Source organism: Microtus ochrogaster, chromosome 19 (assembly GCF_000317375.1).
Source record: "Microtus ochrogaster isolate Prairie Vole_2 chromosome 19, MicOch1.0, whole genome shotgun sequence".
Classification (NCBI taxonomy): domain Eukaryota; kingdom Metazoa; phylum Chordata; class Mammalia; order Rodentia; family Cricetidae; genus Microtus; species Microtus ochrogaster.
The window spans coordinates 2,225,785-2,250,547 of NC_022021.1; the positions used below are offsets into that span (position 1 = coordinate 2,225,785).

The 24,763-nt window shown below is 43.6% G+C and overlaps 1 protein-coding gene across 2 annotated transcripts in view; it reads left to right on the forward strand.

Moving 5' to 3' along the window:
• Positions 1–24,763, forward strand: part of Arhgef28 (Rho guanine nucleotide exchange factor 28) — a 295,501-nt gene that overhangs the window by 48,697 nt on the left and 222,041 nt on the right. For both annotated transcript variants that reach the window (XM_005356442.3, XM_026783747.1), the window contains exon 2: positions 8,780–8,823. In XM_005356442.3, the coding sequence (XP_005356499.2) occupies positions 8,780–8,823 (44 nt within the window). The remainder of the gene's footprint in view (positions 1–8,779; positions 8,824–24,763) is intronic.

The window sequence follows — 24,763 nt, forward strand, 5'->3', positions numbered from 1 at the left end:
AGAGAGAGAGAGAGAGAGAGAGAGAGAGACAGAGAGAGACAGAGAGAGACAGAGACAGAGAGACCCTGCCTTAAACAAGGTGGAAGGTGGAGACCAACATGTGAAGTTGTCCTGTGACCTTTGTTTGTGCATCATGGTGTGCTTGCAAACTTATTCATACACTCAAGTGTTCATACAGTCACACACCACATGCACACAAATATATAAAAAAAAAACAGTTCAATGTCTACTGTAGCAAGAGCCAAGCATTTAAACTAAGGCATTTGCAAAATATTAAAACCTTCAAGGAAAACCATCTTTTAAAAAATAATGTCACACATTTTGGTTTAAGATTATTTTACTTAAGGAGTCAAAGAGGGTTAATCCGGAAAATGTATTTAGTGTTAATCAGAGTGGCTTTTAAATGAGTACACTGAATAGCAAGAAGTTGAGCTGGCAGAAATAAGATACGCGTCTTCAAACAGAAGGTAGAAAATCAGTAACGTGTTGTCAGGGCCTAGATGGTTCTTCTGAGATCAAAGCTGAGGCAGCTCTGTCTCCCATAGCCTCACGTAGACAGACAGTGCCAGGCGAAGGTGCACCTCGCCCTGGGTGCAGATCACGTGCACCACCTCGCCCTGGGTGCAGGTCACATGTACCCACCACCTCGCCCTGGGTGCAGGTCACATGTACCCACCGCTTCGCCCTGGGTGCAGGTCACATGTACTCACCACCTTGCCCTGGGTGCAGGTCACATGTACTCACCACCTTGCCCTGGGTGCAGGTCACATGTACCCACTATCTCACCCCAGAGTGCAGATCACATGTACCCACCACCTCGCCCTGGGTGCAGGTCACATGTATCCACCACCTCGCTCTGGATGCAAGTCACATGTACCCACTATCTCACCCTGGGGTAAGATCACACGCACCCACCACATCACTCTGGGTGCAGATCACATGCAGTGGAGAACTGCATCTTACCCCCATCAGCCGTACCCACCTGGACTATGTGAAAGCAAGCTGCTAGGAAGTCCTGACCAATGGGGAAAGCCTGTTTTTTTAGAAGTAGATTTTCAAAATGCTAATATGTACTCAAGAGTTAGCATGTATTGTACTTAATGTGTTTATGTGCTTGCTTACACACCGCGCCAACACAACGGTGCGTATTCTATAGCCTGTGTAAAAATGAAAAGAGTTATCAGGATTAAACGTGTTAGTGAAGTTTCTGTATTAACCTTGTTTATTCCCTAAGAATCATCAGTGTGAAACAGCCAGATGCTCTGATCCTTTGTTTCTTTCTCATTGCTGTCTACTTTGAAACAGGTTTGAAGTGTTTGATGATGAGAAGATAGCTCCTTGTGTAGAGTTTTGCTAAGACTTTCTGTGCTCGCTGCCCTGAGACTGAGAGACTTAGGTTCTTGTCCTAGCCCCCAGTTCTGTGAGGGTTGGTCAAGAAATGCTCACCTTTCCTGATAGCTGTCTTTCCTTCTGCAAACTCACCAGCAGGTATTGTATAAATCAAACAAACAAAATGTGAAAGCTAGGAAATGCTCCTCTCGGAAGCTTTAATAAAGCTTTAATCTATTTAAAAATTAGATTAGTAAAGATTTAATCTATTTTTTTCCAACTATTTATGAAGTGCATGCAGATTTGAGGGCTACCAAAAATGCAAGCTTAAAGCACACTTTGTGTCGAACTCTACAAACTGTGGGCATGTGTACAAACACTCCTCTTACGTTTGAGATTTTAATATAACTATACCATTTCTCCCTTTACTTTCCTCCCTCCAGACCCTCCCACATTCCTCTTGTTCTTTCTCAATGTCATTGTGTCTTTTAAAATTAATTATATATATTATCCCTAAATACGACCTACTCATTCTGTATAATGGTACTTGTGTGTATATTTTCGGGACTGACTGTTCGGTATTAAATACCCAGTTGGTGTGCTCTTCCCCGAGGAAGACTTTCTCCCAGTCTCAGCATCCCTTAGTTGTCTGTAGCTCTTTGTGTAGGGTTGAGGCCTCATGATCCCTGGCCACCATGGGATGTCTATTGCTGTTGTCTTTGCTCAGCTCATGTTTAGGCCACCATGTTGGTGAGACCATTTGTACTTCTGACATTGTGTCTAGGAGACACAATCCTCCAGCAACCCCTCTGATTTTCTGGCTTTTTTAATTTTCCTACCCCCTCGTTTGCAATGTTTCCGAAGCCTTAGTTAGGTGCAAGGGTTGCTCTGTAGATGTATTCCCAGGGACTGGGCTCCGCAAGTCTGCATTCTGTTTGGTTATAGCTTTCTGTAATGGTCTCTGTCTGTTGCAAAGGGGTGTTTCCTTTACGAGAGGGTAGGACTACACGTCTGTGGGTATAAAGACAAATATTTAGAATATATTAGGGATCATGCTGGTTTAGCAATGTGGCAGTTGTCGGTTCTTCTCCAAGATCCATGACTTCTCAGTAACCCTTAGTGTTATTGTGCTGGTTAGTTGTTGTGGCTCCTGGTGTCATAGCTAGGCAGAACGGCTGGTGGTTGGTCCCATCCTTTGGAAGTTTACATGGCACTCTCTGGTATCAGGAAAGTTGGTCCTCAGCGGGGAGGCCTTCAGGTCAGTTCCCACTCAGAGGCTCTGAGCCCTGTGTCAGAAGTACATGGTGCCTTCAGCAATAGGGACATAATTTCCACCTCTTGGGGGTAAGCAAAGGGCAACAGCAGTAGGCTTTATGTTTTGGGAGTCCCTTAGACAGCCCTGGTCAATGACTCATAAGAGGGCCTCTCATGTTTGGTGTGGGGGTCCCCACCCCACAGAGTAGGGGGAGAGAAAGATTAGTCGGGTGCATCAGATAAATAAATGATGGCTAAGGTCCTAAGTCTTTTGCATGTTCTAAACAATACTTGATAATATTACTGTAAAGAGTTAGTAATGAACATCTATGGTGGCACAGGACGTAGAGGTGGGTCCTTCAGTGGTCTTTGACTCTTGTCAGGAGTTTTGCCTCGCTAAGAATATGTGAGTATTTATACACAGGCTTATGTGTACCATCGGCTTTTAAAGGTAGGTAGTTAATAGTATGATTCTGCATGACTTTCTCAGACATTCTCACTAGGATTTTGCCCTCCTCCCTCCTCCCTCTATGTTTATCTCCCCTACTATTTCCTAGTTAGAATCCTCCCTTTCCCTCATTATCAGGTCACTTGTACCTTCTCTATTGTTCTTCTCTCTAGTTGTCCCCTACATCCCTAACATGCCATCGGTCTTCCTTTAGTTTCTTAGTTTCTGTGGTCACTCAGGATGTGGTCTTACCTCTGAGGATTTGGAGCTAGGAGCCTCTGATGAGAGAGACATGTGATGTTTGTCTTTCTGAGTCTGGGCCACCTCACTTAATATGATCTTTTCTAGTTCCATCCATGTACTGGGCTAAACCCTGGAGGAGGAGGACGAGGCCCAAACGATCCTTTTCAAAATGTCCTTACTGTGACAACTACTGTCTGCAGCCTTTGGAATGCATCTTCTTTTTTTTTTTTTCCCACTTACCAGAGCACTACTTTTTTTCTGGAAGGGACAGGTCATTTCAGTTTGCTGCCCCTCCTCCCAAAGAAAACGCTAACACAAACAGATACTTCCCACCTCAGAAAATTTGGAATTCCTCTGTATTTATAAATATGTAATATATGTTTAAGTTTGACAACTTTAGAAAGTACGCTGCCACCATAGAGCCCATGGCTCTCAATGTGGTAATGGCTTTTATGAGTACTTCCTGTAGAAGTTGTAATGATTTGACCACATTGAAACACTTCTGTGAAATGAGCCGTTCTGACTGGCTGCAGGTCTACACACCTTTGGCTTCAAGTTCTTCATTATAGCATCTCGCTCAAATGACAAAGGAAATGGATCTCAGGTGCAGCACATTTTAGACTCAGCAGGGGCTGTGAAGGTGGCTCATTTGGTTATGAGGATGGCTCATATGACCGTGAGGATGGCTCATTGGCTAAGAGCAGTTGCTGTGCAAGCATTAGGACCCAAATTTGACTACTTAACGCTCACATAAAGATTAGGCATGACCAGCTGTGCCTGTAATCCTGGGCAGATCCTGGGAGCTCTCTGGCCAGCCTGAAGGCAAGCTTCAGTTCAGTAAGGGACTGTCTGAAAGGGATGAGGTCGAGAGTGCTGGAGGGTGACACTGGAAGTCTCCCTCTGGCCTCTGTGCACCTGCACATACACGTGCATGTCTTCCTACCTCCCCAGAACCAAACAAACACCTTTGTCAGAGCTGCTGTCTTATTCATGGCTGGTTTTATTATTATTAACAGTTTTTGTTGTTAAAGAAGCAATTTGCTTTTCAGAATATATCTTCACATTGTCACCAAAAACAGTTCTATGGTTCTTTTGTTATACATGTATTTTAAACGTATTTTAAAAGGTATTCCATGAGAGGTACAGAGGTCCTTGCACTCCCAGATACGCGCTAGGGGAACCTGGAATGTTAAACATGCAGGGTTGAGTTGTCTCTTCAAAGAGAGAAAGATGTTTTCTGCCCAGAAGGCCAGGAATAGATGTGGTTATAACCTGGTGACTGTCCTCCCCAAGACCGTTACCATGAGCTTGGTTTTCTTAGTCTGTCTGTAGAACCCATCTTTATGGAAGATGCCACATGTTCTTTGCAAAGAGTTTCAGTGTAGTCATGTCTTAAACTTTATTGTGCACACAGAATTGAGTGAATTATCACCAGGGAAATTTTCTTACCAAATTGTGCTGCTCCTAAATTTGCCTAAATAAACTATTCGAGTTCAGACACTCAAAGTTTGAACCAACACTGATTACTGAGTCATGTCTAATAGGGTAGCGGATTAATACTCTGCTGGCCATAATGATTGCACGTGCGTGTGTGCACACCCACCTACCCACCCCCTGTGTTCGCATGCAATATTTTTGACATATTCATAAATATGTACAATGTATTTTGAATATTGATCATCATTACGTCCATTCCTATCTCTTCACATACCCCTCGGACTACTTCCTTTTTGGTGTATTTTATAAACAGACAAAATCCACCCATGTGCTGTGATGTATGGCTGTAATGAAAGCACTTAGAAGGTGGAGTCAAGAGGATGAGTTCAAGGCCGGCGTGGGCTCATAACTAAGACTCTGTCTCACAAACCAGGACAGGAATATAATTCTGTGTCAGTGTGCTTGCTTAGAATGCCCAGAGTCTTGAGTTTGGTCCCTGCTTTTTTTTTTTTAAATCTAGAAGATAAATCTGGGTTTTGGAAAACACCTATTTTTTTTAAGAATGTATTTCTTTCAATTTTTGATATTTTAATTATATAATTTCTCCCTTCCTCTCTCCAAAGCTGTCTCATATAGTCCTCTTTTCTCTCATTCAAATTAATGCCCTTTTCCCATTAAATTTTGTTATATACATATATTTTCCTGTATACATAAATGCAACCTGCTCAGCCTGTATACTGTTACTTTTTTTTTTTTTTAAGACAGTGTCCATCTATGTAGTCCTGGCTGTCCTAGAACTCACTGTGTAGTCCAGGTTAGCCTGGAACTCAGAGATCTGCCTACTTCTGCCTCCCAAGTGCTGAGATTAAAGGTCTGGGGCACCACACCTGGCTTGTATAATGCTACTTATATGTATGTGTTCAGGACTGACTATTTGATATTACACAAGCAGCTGGGGTGCTCCTTCCTGAGGAAGCCTGTTTTTCCTGCTGTCGGCATTCCTTAGTTGCCTGTAGTTCTTTGTATAAGGGGAAAATACCTATATTTCACCTAAGAGTGTAGTAAAACTTCCATCCCATTTAATTTATTTTGATAAATGTGCCAGGAACAGTTTTACTCATGAAACAAACACATTTTAGTTTTTTTTATTGTTTATGCTATTTAAATCACTCAGGTACCATGATAATGCATTTCTTTTGATGTGAAGTAGAAATCAAGTTTTACCCTCACCTTCGGTAGAGATTGCATATGGCTTACCTGTGAGCTTTGCAAGGTCAAGAGCCGCTGCTGTCCTGATGCACAGAAGACATAGTGCAAGTCAGGGTCAGTCCTAATGCCCATGAACCCAGCTTTCAAAGCCTGTCTTGATGATTTGCTGTTTGGCCAGGCTGTGGTGGCACTGGCCTTTAATCCCAGCACTTGGAAGGCAGAGGTAGGTGGATCTCTGAGTTCAAAGCCTGCCTGGTCTACAGAGCAACAGCCTGGGCTACCCAGAGAAACCCTGTCTCAGAAAACCACCACCACCAACAAAAAGATAATTTGGAGTTTGGAGTCCTCCTTTTGTCAGGGCCCTTGAGTTGCACATTATTTTGATTTTCTGCTAGGAACTGATGAACAGTTTCTATTAGGAATTCATACTAATCCTATTCTGTTCTTTTCTTGTTAGTATTATCTTTCATGGGATGTCTTTCCCAGACTCTGGAAGCCACTGGTCTAGTTTGGAAGTTAGTTTTTCCAGAAGTAGATTATCATCCAGGAGCCCACTCAGCTGGGTTCACACGAGGCTGCACAGGGCATGCTGGGTTGAGAACAGGGCTAAGAAACATTCTGTAGTCCATCCTTGGCTTGCCCCCCATCGCGATGGCTGTCTCTCACCATGACTCATGTGTCTTGGAACCAGAGAGATTTCTATGTTAGAATGTGTATGAAGAATTAGGATGTTTAATTTGGGTGCCTTTAGACAAAATAAATAAAATAGAGCTTTTCATATTCTTTCTTGCCAAGTGTACCCTCTGGGAATTAGTATACTAAATGTCACTATTCAGATTGCATTGTGCCCCCCTTCCTGGAGCTCCCCAGAGCTGTAGAGTGGAGCTGTGGTCCAAAGCCCAGAGCCAGTGAACAGAACCTAGAGTTGGCAGTGGGCAGTGGTGCAGCTTCGGGGTGAGGGAGACGGTGATGATGCCCCTTGTCTGTCCTCTTCAGAATTTCAGTGTGATCCATTTTGTACTTTGCCCAGCTTTTAATTGTCTTTGTTCAGCTGAGGCGCCTGGGGCTACGCCACCTTCCCTCCCCTTTGGTGGACCACAGAAAATGGTCAGTGAATAATGGTGGGTCTTTGATTAATCAGAAAGCCAGCATCTAGGTGCTATTTTGAGACTGTTTTTATTTTGTGTGTGCGTGAGCATGTGTGTGTGCATGTGTGTGTGCTCAGCTTGGGAGTATTAAGCACACTATTATTCTCCATTACCATTATCCTTCGCAGGACAATGTTCACTGTGTAAAACCTGAAACTCGGCATCTATTAAGTCCATTAAGCAAAACAATCTCCCCTCCTTGCTCATGGAAACCACCTTTGGCTCTTGCCATCCTGTATTACTGGAACCACGGGGCATTGCTCTTTCTGTTTGGCTCATCTCGCTGGGGACAAGCTGCTGGGAGTCATCCAGGCTGTGGCATGTGTCCTTCCTTTTTCAGGTGGAATGACATTCCATTGTATGGACACATCACAGTTCATTTGTCCACCTGTCTGCTCATAGACACCCCTGTGCACTGTTTTTAAAAAGATAGGCACCGGCAGATGGAGCTTCGGGCAACTGGTAGAAAAGTTGGTTAGCTTGCTGGTGGGCTGCACCCCATTGCAATCCGGTGGGCAGAACCTTTAGCTTCTGTATCAGAGAGTCAAGAATGGTCTTATGCTCTCTGTGTTATCCCGGCAAAAGTAGATTGAGACCTTATAGCAGCCTGTGAGACAAGGGTGAGTTACGACGAAGTTTTCCTAACGCTTGTGTTGTGCCTCTGGCTTTTGGAAATACTCCCAAATCTGGGATAGTCAGTGGAGTATTTGAAGGGATGGGATTTACGTATGTGTAGAAACTAATCTGAAGTAATAAAGGTGAGACTATATGTGTATGTAGGTATGCATGCATATACATCATATATATATGTCATTACACACACATAATTGGAATATTTTTTGCAGTTACTTCTTATTTTGCCTTAGGTACATACTGTATGTAACTTATGTCTTTGTGTTATGGTGAGATATATATATATAAGATCTATCATTTGTTCCGTTTGGAACATGTGATTCAACTGCATTAAGCACATTTGCACTGTATAATATCACGGTCATCCATCTTCAGGACTGTGTTTTTATAAAAGTCGTGCATCTACTGAACAGCAATTCCAGGCCTTGGTAACTTGTATTCTGCTTTCTGTCTCTGTGAATTTACTCAGTTAGATATAAGTGGAATGACAAGGGTATTTTTCCTTTTGCAATTGGCTTTTTTGTCTTCGCACACAACCCTTCAGTCCCCTTCATGTTGCAGCATGTGGAGGAAGACGATTCTATTGCATCATGTCTTCTGCATTTTGATTGTCTGTGGACAGGCTACTGGGTTTCAGGTTGCTTCCCCACTTTGACTCTTGTGAATAGAATTACTGACTCCTTTGAGTCCATTTTCAATTCTTTTGTGTATACTCTTAGATATCAAATTACTGAGCGTGTTTAAGTTTTTGAAGGGCTGCCTTTCTGTTTTCTTGGGGAGAATAATTTTTGTATAACAGAATGACTCTTTTCTATATTCCTTCTTAAAGGGGGTGGTTGGGAATGGACTCCAGGCCTTGGTATAGGCGAGGCATGTGCTCCACCCCTGATCTACAACCCTGGTCATCAGACGTGTGTGTGCGTGTGTGTGTGTGCACACATGCACATATAATCTCTGTAGCTTTCTTAATTATTGTACTCCTTCCTCCGTAATGTTGACACTGAAATGTGGGCCCCAGAGGACTCTGAGGGCTGGTGACAGGCTTCCCGCCATAACGCTTGTCTTGTTTCCATTACAGATGCAGGAGCCATGGAGTTGAGCTGCAGGGAAGTGCCTCTTTACGTAAGTCCCTGAGCATTTAGGTCCAAGTGGCCTTTTCCTAATTTCAAACCTGTGGTTGAAGACAGGGAGAATGTTTTATTTACTATGGAGTGGAGGCTTTTTCAGAACACACACAGCATTACCATCTAAATTATGTTTTTATATTGCTTTTTAAAATGGCCTAGCTTCTCTTTCCAAAATCTAGAGTTCTAACTATCTTTCACTCAGTACTTGTTGAAAAGCTACACGATTTCCAACTCATTTGGTTTACTTTTAGGAGGAATTTTCGGGCACTTTGTTTCGTGGCAATTTTCTGATAATAGCAAGTGTGCCTTGGAGACTTGCCTTTTTTATTTTTTTAAAATTTTGGAGGTATGCCTTGCTGGTAGTGGTTTTAGCTTTGAACATGAAATAGGAACTTAGAGAGCAAGTGTAAGGTGTGTGTGGAAGTGGCAGGCAGGGAGCAGACGTTTTCCATATGCTTCTGGCTTATTTCTGAGAATGGTAGCTATACAATCTAAACCAATCGTCTCCTTGTTCACAAAATGACACGCTCTCTGCCTCCTTCCTCGGAGATGGGTGTGGGCAGAGGATATGGGTGTGTGTGTGTGTGTGTGTGTGTGTGTGTGTGTGTGTATGAAATTGTGGTTTGGAGCAGAATACTAAGGAGCCAGAAAAATTTAATCAGAAACCTCAATTAATAAAAATATTGATATATTCATCTACCACCTACACCTCACTGCTCAGCTAGTACACCCTCCTACCTTCTCTCGTTTCTCTCTCCCTTCCGTACACACTACATAGACCACAGTATTCCCTGGAAGATGACACAGTAATAAAATTAATGGATTTCCGACTACTGAGTTACTCTAGGGTCTGTAGTTTTCTCTCCAGATTGTGATGTGCAGGTTATTAAATATCCCCTGGGTCCTGCTATAATTAAATAATCTTAAAAAAAAAGATAAGCCCAAGACCAAACTGAAAACCTCCCCAGCCTCCTTGCTGCTGACCACGTGACTTCTTTCCTGCACTGATCTCATCTTCTCCCTCTTTGTCCCCAAACAGACAAATTCCAAGCTGAAGCATGTTATGCAATCACAGAATCTGGTTCTTGCCATTCTCCTGCCGTAGCTACCATGAACATAGCTCTGGCCAGGACAGAGCAGGAGAAGAACTAATACACTTGTCTGAGGGACAAGATGTTTAATTGACCCAAGTAAGCATTCACTTAGAGAACTCTTTCGAATTGTTAAAAGTATACTAATTAAAACACAAGAAAATGCCAAGTAGGATTAAGAAAATAAGTCACAGCCTTACTAAAAAAAAAAAAAAAGAGTATAGTTTTTGTATTAAACTGTTACTGTGCCCTCAGTTCTAAGGTACGATTTTCTCCCCCTTTTATTTCAGAAGCTCCATCCTGGCCTTCACTCTGTCTTGGCAGATTCTCTCCCTCTGTATCTGTGATCTTGGTCACAGTGGTTTAAATTATTGTCATTTCAGTGCATGCTGCATGAAATAATTGATCCCAAAATTAGTTCATTCTGAGCTGCCTTTAGGAGACAAAGCCGTTGTGTACACAGAAAGACATGTAAAAATCTCTGTGATACACGATAAAATATGTGCATAAATTAATTTTAGAAGAACTCATTTGATGACTTGTAGTTCTATGTAACAAAACATGGCATTTTTCGCGAACTATAAAATGTATATTGTAACTAATGATATCCTAGATTAGAGGTAGTACGTTAAATATGTTTAAAATGGCCACTCTTCTATAGCTCTGTCTATAATTACACATCTATGCTGTGTCCTGCCATTTTTCACTTAATATTTTATGTCAGAATCATTGCAGACTGGCTACTTGACCTCACTAAGAAGCCGGTAGCATATGTTGCAATGGAAACTATGGTTAAACTAAGTCCCAGCAAATGTGCAAAATGCATGGATATAGACATAGAACCCGTGCTACAGTTCGTTCCTGTATCCCGGGGGAGCGTCTCGTCACTGGTCTCTCATCGGATGTTTGTAAATACAGTTATCATAAATGTTTGGAGGAAAAATTGTATCTGTTTTGAACATATGCAGAGCCTTTTCTTGGCATTGTTCCCTGCAAAATAAAGCATAGCCTTTATCTCCATAGTGTTTGTGTTAAATTAGGAATTAAAAATAATTAATTCCTAAGAAATTAATGGCAATTAAAAAGAGAAGATTAAAATCACCCGGGAGGATGTGTGGGGTGAAGTGTTGAGCACCTGTGGGTTTGGGAATCTACAATGGATCCTGGAATCAGTACACTATGGATTCGGGGGGTGAATGTCTTCATGTCTGGCTTTTCCTAGTTCACTGTATTTTGGTATATAAACCCTTATAATCGTTTTTTAATTCATGTGTGTTGTTGTATTTTGTACATACACTGTACAAATTAGAACTAGAGTATGCCAAGCAAATTGGAAGCCTGGTGTTTAATCTCATTGTGAGTTCTAAGTCCCATTGACAGTTTGCTGTGTGTTCTGCTGGGGTCCATCTGTATCTGTGATGGATTTAATCCCAAGCCCTTTCAGCATTTACTTCAGTGCTTTAGTGTTGGCCTCTTGACTGTGAGGCATACTATCTCTTAATTATTTACGCTTTTCACGTAGTTTTGACAATCTCAGTTGTTTAAAGTGGTTCTCGGGGAAATAATAACCCTGGTAACCTTTATAATTAAGGTAGCCCACCCCCACCATAAAATGTGAAGAATTCATAACAGATTGGGATGTTGTCTTGAATTATACAATAATACTATATACTTTTGATTTTACTAATGATTGTTTTATTTTTACTAATGCCTTTCAGGCGTTAGTATTTTTCAAATGAAAATTTAAATTTTAGTCACTGTAGCAGTCTTTTTAAAAATAAACCAATATATGAGATTTGCCTTAGGGAAAATTAGATCATCTGGATAATTTGATAATTCCAGAAGGCGAAATGCTGGTGGTAACTATTCCCTGACCTCTGCTCATAGCTCAGAATAAAGTACCTCGTCCAAGTGCGTCTTACAAGGACTTTGGATTCTTTTGACTGGGTTGATTTGACTGAGTCCTTGTGGTGTTCTGATGGTTAAAATGCCTGTATGTTTCTATTTTGGTATCACTATGGAGAAATGTCTTTCTAAAGATTGTAGAGAAATGTTTGTATAACTCCAGGTTATCTGTGGATATAAATATGTTTGAAATTCCCCATCATTTTGTTTGGATCCACGAGGGAAACCTTCAGTTGTGGTCTTTCTAAAACTTTCTTCATTTGTGTCTGCCAGTATTATTCTTTTCTCTTTTCGGTATAGAACAGAATCCAGGAGCTGGATTGTTTTGTCTTTTGGGGAGACGGGAGCTGAACTATGGAAGCACGTTTTCAACTTAATGATATTTTTGTTGTGTCTACTTTCTCTCTTTTTCCTTCTTGCCAGCACAATTTTAGCTTCTGTTTTTAGCGTCCACATAGCATTTTCATGCTATGCTGGCCACCTTGTGTTCACAACTCTGTAGAGGTAATCTTTTGTATTTTCTTTTTTTGCACAAAGAAAGGACATAAAATTGTTTTCCTATTCTACTAGGAATCCATTTCAGAAGGAAATATGGGTGCCGTTGTGTCTTTTGTTATAGACTTCGGGGCTCCTTTCTGTTTGCTTATCTTTAGGAAGCTGGTTTGCTCTAGTCTTAATGATGTCAGGATAGTCCTAAGCTTAACCACAGACTCACTTTAGTTTTTAAATGCAGTAAAGCGTGGTGGTCCACTATCATGAGAGAAGAGAAACAGACCCTGGAGACGCAGCCTGGTAAGACTGGCAAGCTGGGTGAGCGTCTCCAATGCTGATTTGCGCAGAGTTGGGATGTAGGTATTACAAATCCAATTTGCAGCCTTGGCACAGCTTCCCGCAACTGAGGGTGAAGGGCCCTCAAGCAGCAGGTCTGCAAAGCCAGGCTCTTTGTTCTCTGCTGTAGTCTTGACGATGGTCTGGGCTTCATGTTCATCTTGAATCATCAGTAGGCATTGTAGTGTGGTGGTGGGGTTTTAAGCTAGCAGAGATGAGGCTCAGGAATGGGTAAGCCTGGAAAGATGTGCATTAGAAGCCAGGCAGCCAATCTACAGTGTTTATTTTCTGGCTGAAGACTCTTTTAACTCTTCGAATACTTATCTCCGTGCAAGAGAGAAAATACGGATATCTGCTTTCCCGAGTCTGGTGTACTTTACTTAATATATTGACTTCTAGTTTGATGTAATTTCGCTCTTCTTCATGGCTGAATATTGCTCCATTTTTAATGTACACCACATCTTAAACATTTTCCATGTTAATGGGAACCTGAGCTGGTACTGTTTCTTGGCTCTGATGATACTGTGACGTGAACCTGGTGGGCAGGTGTCCTTGCTGTGTGCTCATTTACCTTCTGGTATATGTCGGGAGTGGAACCAATGGACTGTTCGCTAGTTCCGTTTTTATACTACGGAACCAGTAGGAGGCAGATAGGGTGCAAGAGAGGAGAGTGGGTGACAAGAGAGAGGGAAATGGGGACAGATACATTCCACACACATATGAAAAATCCATATGACTACTAGAGACTGCTTTACCTTTAGATTCCAAGAAAGTCAGTCTTGTCAAGCAAATGGGATGCACTGATGTAATGCATAATTACATAGGCATGGAACTGGGTTGTAAAGGAGAGGTAAGAGTTCACATTTTAGTCAGCAACTTTCAGATATACTTAATGTCTAGAAGCTTAGCCTTAATAATTGTGATAATAATAAAATTGGGATTTATTGTCTCATTTTTATTTTTCAAAGCAGTGCGTTGGTTTTTTTTTTTTTAACCTCACATTAATAGGAACGAAAAACTTTAATTTTCCCTTTTCTGGTCAGTCCCGGGAGATTTTTGCAGCATCTGCAGAGGTGGGGACTCACACTGTCAGCTCCGAGGGCTGCATGTTGTGCACTGGTGGACAGTGGAGTTCTCGCAGTAGCTCATTATCAGCTGGATCTAAGTTAATCCTCTAGTCCTGCTGCGTGTTATGTTTTTATTATCATTTTATCGCAGTCTCAGTATTTTACCGAGGGACGCTGGTTGTTCTGGGATCATTGAGTGTCCTAAATAAAGTTATAATCTGATGTTTGGAGACTTGATCTATGCATTAGGTGCCTAATCTAATTCCTCCTCCATTAGCCTTTCCAATAGTTGGGTCTTCTGGCTTATGTATATTTTATACATACATACATACATATATATATATATATATAATATTTGACTGAGCACACTCCCTGGGTCTTGGACTTCTTTGGGGGGTCTGGGGACAGGTCTCAGGTTGTCTGCTTGGACTGTTTAAGTCCCAGGGCCATTTCTTAGCTCTGGGAAGAAGTTTCCTATTGAGGCAGTAAGTGACTTGGTGGCTTTGTTCTGGTATCACCAGGCAGACATCTCCTTCCGGACTCCCACAGAGGCCCACCAACTTCTGGTTCCTGCTGAAGGAAATCCTGCCCCGAGGCCTGCCCTTTCTCTGTCTGTAGCTCTGCATCCCCCATGACTGGCCTCTCATGACCCTGAACACCCTTGACTCCTGACTGGCCTTGCTTGACCACATCATTGGGTAGTTTTTGTGAGGACACCTTGGAGGTTATTGACCAGTCTCTGTCACTTTGCTGATGCGGAAGTTAAAGCTCCTACATGGGGTGATTTGCTCTGCCATGTTGGCTCTGCCGTCTTGGCACTGTGCATGGCTTTAGCAGATTCTGTGCTAAAAGCCATATAATGTATTTGCTTAGCATTTGTTAGTGGCCGATCTCAGTGAGTTTGGGATTTTCCCACCTTAGTGGTTGATAAATTACAGTGACTGTCCCATTGCTCAGTCACTAGAACTCCATTTTCTTGGGCACTCTCAAGGGCTATTTGGGCCATTCCTGCCCTGCTGTCTTCCTTGAACTTTATAGTATGAAAATCTCAGTATTTCTTGGTCCTTTTTTTTCCGTACTCAAGGATAGTGGTAACTATGTCTAGGTAAGTCCTGACCTTTGAGAGTTCCTTTGCTCATAGAAACCCAGATCCAGTAGCCATCATCTGATATCCCAGAAGCACAGATTAATAGAGACCCACTGGCACACTCGATCAAAAGCTTTGACTTAGAAACCCAATAGAACCCTTCACTAGCTTCAAGTCTATACAAACTCCCAAATAAGCAGGGCTTCTGAGCACTGTGGCGCTTCTGGGCACTCCTCTCCGCTGGCCTCTGGGGAAGACTGAAGTATGTGGGGTCAGGGTGTGGAGGCGATGGTGTCTTTTCTAACGTGTGCAGCTATTTCTGGCTTAGAGAGTGGGATCAGGAGAAGCCCCTCCTGGAGTCAGCCTCTGGGCCACATGTTCGCTTTGTGTGAGTTTGTTCTCTGCAAATGTGGCGGCAACACCGTCTGTGTCCTGACTTAGACACAGGCGCTTGAGCATCCTCCTACCCGTTGCCAGCTGTTGGGAATCTCTGCCAGTGTTGTTGAAGCCAGGCTTGCTGAAGTTGGCCGGCTTCTAACAGCTCTTGTTCTCAGCTTTTCCCACTCTCTCTGTTTGGCTTTTTTTTTTTTTAATCTGTTTCTCTTTTTACCTTCTTGCTTTCAGAGGAGGCAAATTCCAAGGTGGTACAGTGTAGCCACAGAACAAACAAGACCACGGGAACTATTTTATCTTGCCTGGCCAGCGGCCACTCTGCCCATCCCTGCAGTGTCTGGAAAGCTTTTGGGGCTATATAACCAAGTGTTCTTAAGTCTGCATCACTTCGCTTCCCTGATTTCAGTGACCATCTCATGATTTGGGGTGTTTTCAATAAATAATTTGAAGTAACTGACTTGATTTTTTATTACATCTGATTACTTCTTCATGTGTGTGCGCATCCCTGTGTACACACATGGACGTGGGAGCACATGCCATATGTGTGTATGGGAGTCAGAGGACAACATGCAGGAGCTGGCTACCTACTTCCACTCTGTGGCTTTCCAAGTCAGAACTCGGGTCATCAGGGTTGATGGCAGGTGCCTCTACCCGAGGGACCATCTTGCTGGCCTCACAATTAGCTTTTACATTTTGTTCTTAAACATAAACTAAGGGGATATCTCAGGCCTGATGGTTTAAGTCTCAACAGTGAGAACCTTGGTAGAAGAATTGAAATGAGATATGGTCAGAGTGTTTTATTTAGGTGTTCTAGAAAGTCAGCTTTGGAAGACATAGATACAGCAATGCACCCCCCCCCTCCCCACAGACCTCCACACACACACCTGGGTGTGTGTGGTTCAGAGAAGTTGTCTTAAGACTGCCTCTCCAGAACTTCATGCAATCTGGCTTTAGGCTTCTTGTTCCGATTGAAGCCAATCTTAGAAAGGTCAAACATTTACAGTTTCCCCCTTTGTCATAAGTCTTCATTTGGCTCCATGTACTGTGATATCAGAGATCAAGAAAAGAGGCCCCAGACCCTTACCTTCCCCTAGTCTAGGAAATGGGGGAAGGCAGACAAACAAAAGTGAAAATTCCAGGTTGTGATGTGTGTTCGAGCAGCACAAGGTTGTGCTAGAGCAGCGTGTTGCTGTGCTGGAGAGTGGTGTGTGTCTCTGTGTGTGTGCATACATGCACACACGGGCATGTGACTAGAGTGAGCAGTGCAGTGTGTGCTAAATAGGGGAATCAGAAGGCCCAAGAGTCCAGGGAGAGGGCAGGAACTTCCTGTATCAGAGGGGCTACAGAAGGCTGGTGTGGTGGGTGCTTGGTGAGGAAGATAGGTGACAGGTTAGGGGGTGGGCAGGGCCAGATAAAGAGTAGCTGGAGTTGTGGGTGTGGGCTCCACGGAGGATTTGTGTTCTGATTTATGTTGAAAAGTGACTCTTTGGGGGAAGGAGGCTCCCTGACCTCCTGCCACTCCCATGCTAGTGTCCCAAGGCTGTGTGTGAACTGTTTCCTGCTCTAATTGCGTGGCTTTCTCCGGAGTCCCTTCTCTCCTGCTAGGCCAGTGCTTCTGCTCGTATTCTATTGTGGCTCCTCCTCGAGAACACCCATGTGTGGCCTTCTCGCCCTGCCCTCTGCTCCAGCCGCCTCTTCTTTTCCGTCAGTCTGTTTGCCATTATCACTTAGTTATCCATCTTTGACTTAAAACCCAGATGGTGATATTTTTTCGAAAGCATTTTTCAAGTTTCTCCCTCAAGTGGCCCCCTTTCCAGCTTCCTGATTTTTGTTGCCAAGCACCAGTCTCCCAGAATCCCATGGGAGGACCACATTTTTCTGAGCCTTCCTATGTCCTTGCAGTTGACACATCCGTAGGGCCTCCTGCTCCTGGTGCTGCCCACTTCTTTCCTCGACAATGACACTCATTGTCTTGATTTACTTTTGTATTCCAGGGACACAGAAAGACTCGGGTGGGTCAGTGAGGAGGGGGCTGTAATCGTGTCAGCAAACCTGATGGTTGGGAGAAACACGTCCCGGAGTCTGAGACTTGACTATATTGCTGGGCACTGCATGTATATCTTTTGTGAGGTATCAGAGCCTTGTTGAGGACTAGAATTCTTGAGAGAAGATGTTCTGTTGAAGTAGCAGGTCCAGAAACTTAACCTCCCCTAACAGATTCTTGCAGCATCCTCTGACCCACAAAAGAGTCTTCATAAGCCATGTCACGTGCACGCGAAAGAAAGATTTTTAAATATTTATATGTGTGTGTTTTTGTGTGTGTACCTATGTCACATGAATGCAGGAACCTACAGAAGTCAGAAGAGGGTGTCAGATCCTCTGGGGCAAGAGTTTCAGACAGTGTGGATTCAAGGAAGCAAAGTCTGGAAGAGCAGAGACATTAACTGCTGAGCCTTCTCTCGATCCCCATGTGCACACTTCAAATAACAGCAGCTTTCAGCGTTCTTCAGTAATATCTCCCAATATCCATATTCATTTTGATACACAACCCTGCAAAAAACCGAGCTGCTACCTTGCTGGTTTAGGGTATTGTGTGGTGTCTTACAAATTGTTTTCTCGTTAGCTATTTCCTGAGAACCATAGGTTGCTGATTATCGTCAGCGATGCTAGGTGTCTGCAGCGACACTGGTGCTTCCATTAATTCACTGGGTAGGCTGGGCATGCCAGGAGGCACTTAGTGAGTTACAGGTGGGAATGCATGATGAGCCTGGACCTCCGGAAGGACTCTTTCGGAAAAGGAGAATGAAGTTACAAGCACCAGGCTAGCTAGGAAGTGAGGGTTGCTAACAAGGAATTAGAAATTAGGAAAGCTGGCAAACTCCATAGGTTAAACCGTCCTAATTCAGTCACTTCTTGTCTAGGTATGGCTATGCCCTCAGACATTCCAGGGCCACTCTGCAGGAAGAGGAGTGTCTGGGGGGAAGTGCGTGGAGAGGAAGCAAACATTACTAATGGCCATTGAAATGTCCACTCCTACCCCTGCCCCCACCACCCCTACCACCTCAGAGAATAATTTAAATTTTTTCCCGTAATGTAATTCGCACTGTACACTCTGAACAAATACCAGGTTACCAGCTGATTTCCCACCCTGGCGTGTTGTCTTCTGATGGTGTCTGGGGGCCACCCCAGCCTTGTGCAAGTTAGGAAGCTGCCTATTGTTACAGACCAAGAAAGATGACAGTGGTAGATACAGTGCTCAGGGTCCTCCCCCAAGGTCTGGGAGACAAACTTATGAACCAGATCCCCAAGACTTCATTCCTCACTTTGGGGACTGTCCCTTTGGGATTCCAGCTTTACAGATGAAGGGAAAATGGGCTGTCCTGCCCTAGAGACTTTGCAATTAGGGAATCCATTACTGAGAGTGTTCATCACGGTCACTGGGACAAAGGTCTGGGCAGATACACCCTGAATTCGCTTCTGAAACCACTGGGAGTTTAGGGGGTGCTTCTCAGAGCAGCTTGCATAGGGTGACTTTAGCTAACCGGTGAACCTCAGGAAAATGTCCAAGGCGATGATGTGGCTAAGGGAGGGTGTGTGTGTTGGCTGGGCCAGAGGATGGTAGGGAAGTGGAATCTCAGATGAAACAAGCTATTGCACCTCCAGCTGCCACAGGGTGAAGTGAGGATGGAGCAGGTCCCCTGTGCCTACTTGTCTGTATCTGTGTCCTCCTGTGTCAAGTTCTGTGACGTGTCATGTGGGGGAGAGGAAGAGGGAGAGGGAGTGTATGTGTGTGTGTGGGGGGGGTGGGGCTAGGAGAGGGAGAGAAGGGAGAAGGGATGGGAGAGGGAGATTTCAGAACAACCTTTTTGGTTGGAGTAGGGGGACGGAGGAGGATTTAGGACAAGTTGCCTGTGTACACCATGTCACAGACTGACGTTATCTTCTCTGGGAAAGACTTCCATGTGATTGAAAGTGACAGGTGTGTGGCGGCAGCCTGTGAAGGACCCTGTTTCTGTGGGTGACCTGGCTGTGGGAGGTGCTGAGTGGATGAGGGGAGGGTGATGTTGAACATCAGCGCTGCTACTAAGACAGAATCCATTTGAGGTCCTTTCGAATCTCTGTGTTGTGACTGAAAATGGTTTTCTAGGGTGGGGAAGTGTGGCTTCTTGTATTCTCCTAAGAACAAATAATAAAAAGACCCCGGAGAATAAAAGGAGCTGATTGCTGAAGAACTCATCTTCAGCAGGGATGTTTATCAGATGCTGTAATGAGCTCGCATCATCAAAGCATTAACTAATTTAGATATACTTGAACAGTGGTAAATTAGATTAAAGAGATGTGCGAGGCAAGCAGGATCCGTAGATTTTACCACGTCATGCTCACCGTAAGATGGTGTCTGAAAGAGATGGTCCGTATTGGGTAAGTAACTGAAAATGTTTTGCGTAAGTTGAGTAAACTAGCCCAAGGATGGGTGGCATAAACGCTAGTTGAATGACTTATGGGTGGGAAGTTCAAAGTCACCGTTGATAGCTAGAAGTGGTCACTTTTCATCTTGCCTTGGGACCTCATGTCTCTTTACCTACTTGCTTGCCTTCTTCATTAGACAATAAAGGCAGTGTAGAGGAGTGGTTTATGCTTAGAACCACTGTATGTCAGGGAAGTGTCTTATTTGACAAATCCAATAGTGAACATAATAGTCTACAAAATTGTATGCTTGAGTTCAGGTGTATAGACTGGGCTTGTTTCCACTCAGCATCCCGTATTTTAATATTGAATTGTAAAAGAGGTTTGGAAATAGATGGAAGATGATTAAACACTCTCTCTTGTAGATGGTGCTGTGTCAAAATCTCTCGCTAGAAAGGAGGGGAAGCCTTCCAGAAGAAAATAGATAAAACGGGTGGTCAGGGGCTGAGATATGGCAGGTGGTCAGTGAGTGTCTTGTGTGTCCCTTGGAGGTTGAGGTGAGTAGAATTAGGAAATTGTCATTGAATTACATGTGTTCTTGTGTTCATGAATGGGAACATGGGAATGATTTTTGGAAACTCTGATGGAGAACAGTCGCCTGTATCTTTCATGGATGAGGAGACAAACTATGATATATTTGTTTATCTCCCTACTTTTCTTCCACTATCATAAGTGCTGGCAATCACTGATCTCATCTTCATGCCTAAAATTTTCTCATTCTTAGGATTTTTTTTGAGACCAGGTTTCCATGGCTGGTCTGGAAACTCACAATGTATTTCAGACTGGCCTCAGACTCATAGAGATCTGCCTACCTCTGCTTCCCAAGTGCTGAGGTTAAAGGTGCAAGCTGCCCCGCCCTGCTTAAGAATTTTATATAGCATGGAGTCGTACATACAACATGTGATCTTTTGAGACTTCTTTCCTTTTCATCTAACCCAATGCTCACAAGAGGTAGCCAGTGTGCCACAGGTATCCACACCTCGTTCGTTTTTGCTAACTAGTGTTCTGTAGAATGAGTATGTGAGTTTGTATCATCCTGTGACCCTGGAGGACATTTGGTTGCTTGCAGGTTTGGGCTATTATACATAGAGCTGCTATGGTCAGGTTTTTTTTTTTTTTTAAATCAACTTTTGCTCAAATGTCACCTGCAACTCTTTGACATAAATCTGCAGCAGTCTGTTTGCTGGGCTGTGTGACTACATGCCTATGCTCTAAGGTATGGCCAGCTGGTTTTCAGGGAGATCACAGCATTTTGCTTCTGATCGGCAGTGCGTATTTGAGAGATTCCATTTATTTGCATCCTTGTGAAGATAGGATAGCTCATTATCGTCTAAAAAACCAAAACTTTTGCTTTGTTATTCTGATGCAGACATTAACACTTTAGCCTTTTGTGTTACTGTGAGATGCATGCATGTGTATATATTTGTGTGTGTGCATGGGCATGGGTAGGCATGTGTGTGCAGAGGAGGCCAGAGGCTGACATTGGTGTCTTCTTCTGTCACACTTCATTAGATTTTTTGAGACAGAGTCTCCTTCTCTTTCTGAACCCAGGGCTTGCTGTTTCTGCCAGATTCAACTGCCAGCAACGCCCTCCCCCTAATCTCTCAGTTGCTTCCTGTGTATGCCTATAATCTTCCTTCTGGGATTATAGATCTGCCTATCTTTTCTACATGGCTTCTAGGAATCTGAGCTTAGGTCCTCATTCTTGTGTGCCCAACACTTTACCAGCTGAGCCACCCCATGGGGCCCCATTTGAACCATTTTTGAGCATAGTTTGGTTGCACACCCATCCCTGCTATCCATCTCAGAGACTTTTTCCTCTTCTCCATCTGGAACTCCTTATCCATTAAGCACCGTCAGTATTCTCAAGTCCCCACGCCCATGGGAGCCACCATTCTACTTTTTAATCTCTGTGTACTTGATTACTCTAAGGCCACTGATGTAATGAAGATTTGTTCCAGTCCTTGCTCTCAGTATTTTGAGTAGATACCCCCAAGTGGAATTGTTCATTCACATAGACACTCAGTGCTTAGCTGTTTGAAGACTCACCAGATTGTTTCCCACAGCAGCTGTGTGGGTTCACTCTCCACCGGCAGTGTAGGGGAGTCCTGTTTTCTCAGTGTCCACCAACAGCAATTATATGTTTGTGTTTGCTTTGAATGAAGGGTGTGGGTTCTGATGGCAGTGTTGCAAATGGGCATCCTTAGCACAGGACGCTCTCACTGGAGCTGCTTCCTGCTTTGTGCACTGATCTTGGCCAGAAGGCAGGGACACAATTCTCAGCCTCCCCACGTCATGACCCACGTGTGTGCGCACTCAGTGTGATGTTAATGTTGCTTCGTTCTCTCTGTGACATGATGAGTCTTTTTCCATCACTGCGCAGATTTGGATAATGATCTGAAATACCACATTTATATGGCGAGATCAGTCAGCTACATGCACTCTGATCTAGTTTGGATGGGGCGTCCTGTTCATTAGGTCAAATTCACTGTGTATCTATCTGTATGTTTATCAACACATACATTTATAGCCATTTGAATCCATTTGGAAAGCTGGTGTACAGAGGAGGGGAGCTTAACAGAGGTAATCACTGTTGTAACTCAGTTGTTTTCTGAGTTTACAGCAAAAAACATCTCAGGAAGCTTGAGCAGGCAGGGCATGTGACTATACACTTTTATGGCTAAATTTGTGACATTTGGTCAAATTGCCTAAACCGTGATGAAGAGAAAACCAGTTTTTATAGTGCCTTGTAAATATAACCCAGAGGGTCTTATTTTTAATTTATTGACTTATTTTTTTAGGATTTAGAATTCTTGATCCTCCCCTTAGGATATGTCTTAGATGCCTAGACAAGTCCTGAAAGGTCTTTGTGACAGGTCTCCTGTGGGAAGGAAAAACAGCTCCCAGATCCTGGAGCCTCTAGCCCCAAGAGTCCCCATGAAGGGGAGGAGAGGGAAGGTGCCCACAGGGGATGCTAATTTAATCCATGTCCATGGTGCTCATCTGCTACCCTCAAGTTACCAGCCTCTTCTCCTTCTAATATTTAGTTCAGGGATTTCAAAGAATTTTTTTTTTTTTTTTTTCGAGATAGGGTTTCTCTGTAGCTTTGGAGCCTGTCCTGGAACTCCCTTGGTAGACCAGGCTGGCCTCAAACTCACAGAGATCCGCCTGCCTCTGCCTCCTGAGTGCTGGGATTACAGGCGTGCGCCACCACCACCCGGCTCGATTTCAAAGTCTTTATCCTGTCCCAGAAGTTAGTGAGCCAGTCTCCCTGTCCCTCTCCCCCTTTCTCTGGGAGACGACTGCTGACCATTTATTTAAACACTAAACTCCCACCCTATTCCAATCATGCTGAGTTATTTTCTACAAACAGTGTGAGTGTGTAGGGGTGGCACTACTGCTGGGCACCTGGAAATGCCATTCGAGGTATATAGTTGGGCGAAGCTAATGGATTAAGGAAGATTGTGTTATTTTAGGGTAGATAAGCAAATGTTATTATTTTGTTCTTATGATGGTAAAGGAGGATCTACTTGTTGACCAGTGAGTCTTCTGGAACTACCTAAAGGATGACTGTAATAAATAAATAAACAAATATATTTGTGTGTGTGTGTGTGTGTGCATGCACACACACACATATACACACACATGCACACTTTCATGTGTGTACCATGCTGCACTTCTACCATGTAGATCCTAGGGACTGAACTCAGGTTGTCAGGCTTGGCAGCAAGCCTCGTTACCTGATGAGCCATTTTGCTGGTCCAAACTAAAGACTTTTAAGATGAAAAACTGGCTATAAACAGAACCTAATAACTATGATGAGAAGGTTGAGACATATCATGGTATGATAACACATCTCAAATCCGGAGAGAAAGCTAGCCACCAAGGAGGGTAACTAAGAAGAACAGCCCCTGGGAGTCTTTCTGACAGCCGCGTGTGGTGGCACATGTGTGTAATCCCAGCTAGTAAAATACAGGGGGAGGGTGCTGTCCTTGGGGGGTCTCTAAAAAAAACCCACGTTTCACCTCATATATGGCCGTTAGTCTCCTTGATTGGGAGTTTGTGACTAGCCAATACTTCAGTGAACTGTGCAGACTCATCTGGGGTGAAGTTCTGGAGCAGCCCACTCTCCAACATGGTGTCTGCACTATTGCTTGTCAGTGTTTTGTGGAGGCAAGGGAGAGGGGACAGGAAGTGCGTACACAATTTGAGGAGGATAGACAGGGCATTTTCATGGTCGTGTTGGAGGATTTTACGTGCTGAAATACCTAGGCATTTTATCACTACGGTGCTTTGTGGCCCGTGACCTATTTCTAATAGCCCTCAGTCCCATGAATTGCTTTGTGTCTGGTAAAGAATTTAAGACAGACATGGAGGGAAGCAGCAATCCCACGGATTAGTGGATAAAAAACTCCATGTGCTGAAGAGAGGGGAGGCCAGCTCCCTTGTTCATTGTCACACTGTTTACAGCAGAAAGATAAGAAAACAGCCAAGTGACCATCAATAGATAAATGGATTTTAAAATGTATGAATGGTATAGAAAACTATTCAGTCTTAAAAAAAAAACAAACATAAAACAAAACAAAACAAAAAAAAACCCCGCAACAATAAAAAACAGAAGTTCTGTCATTTACAACAACTTTGGACTGAGGATGATATGCTAAGTGACCCAAACCAAGCGGAGAGGCAAACACCATAAGGTTTCATGGTCATGTGATATCTCCCAGTAAAACTCATGAAGTAGGGAGCCAGAAGGTGGTTACTAGAGGCAAGGGGAGGTGTGAGTGGGTGGAAAAGAGGGGAGCTTGGCCACGGAGAAGTTCCAGTTAGGCACTGGGGTGGCCCCTGGTGATATAGAATGCATATTTTCAAAGTTTCTGCAAGAGGATGCTCATTGTTTTTAGCACATGAAATGAGTGGGGCTTGAGGGGAAGGCTATGGGAGGCAGCCTGAGCTCATCATTCCACAAAGTTTGGAAGCATCAACCTGGCACTTGCCTTCCCATAAGCATGGACACCTCTGTTCCTCAGTGTGCAATAAAATATAGAAAAATAGGAAAAAAGCCGGGCGGTGGTGGCGCACTCATTTAATCCCAGCACT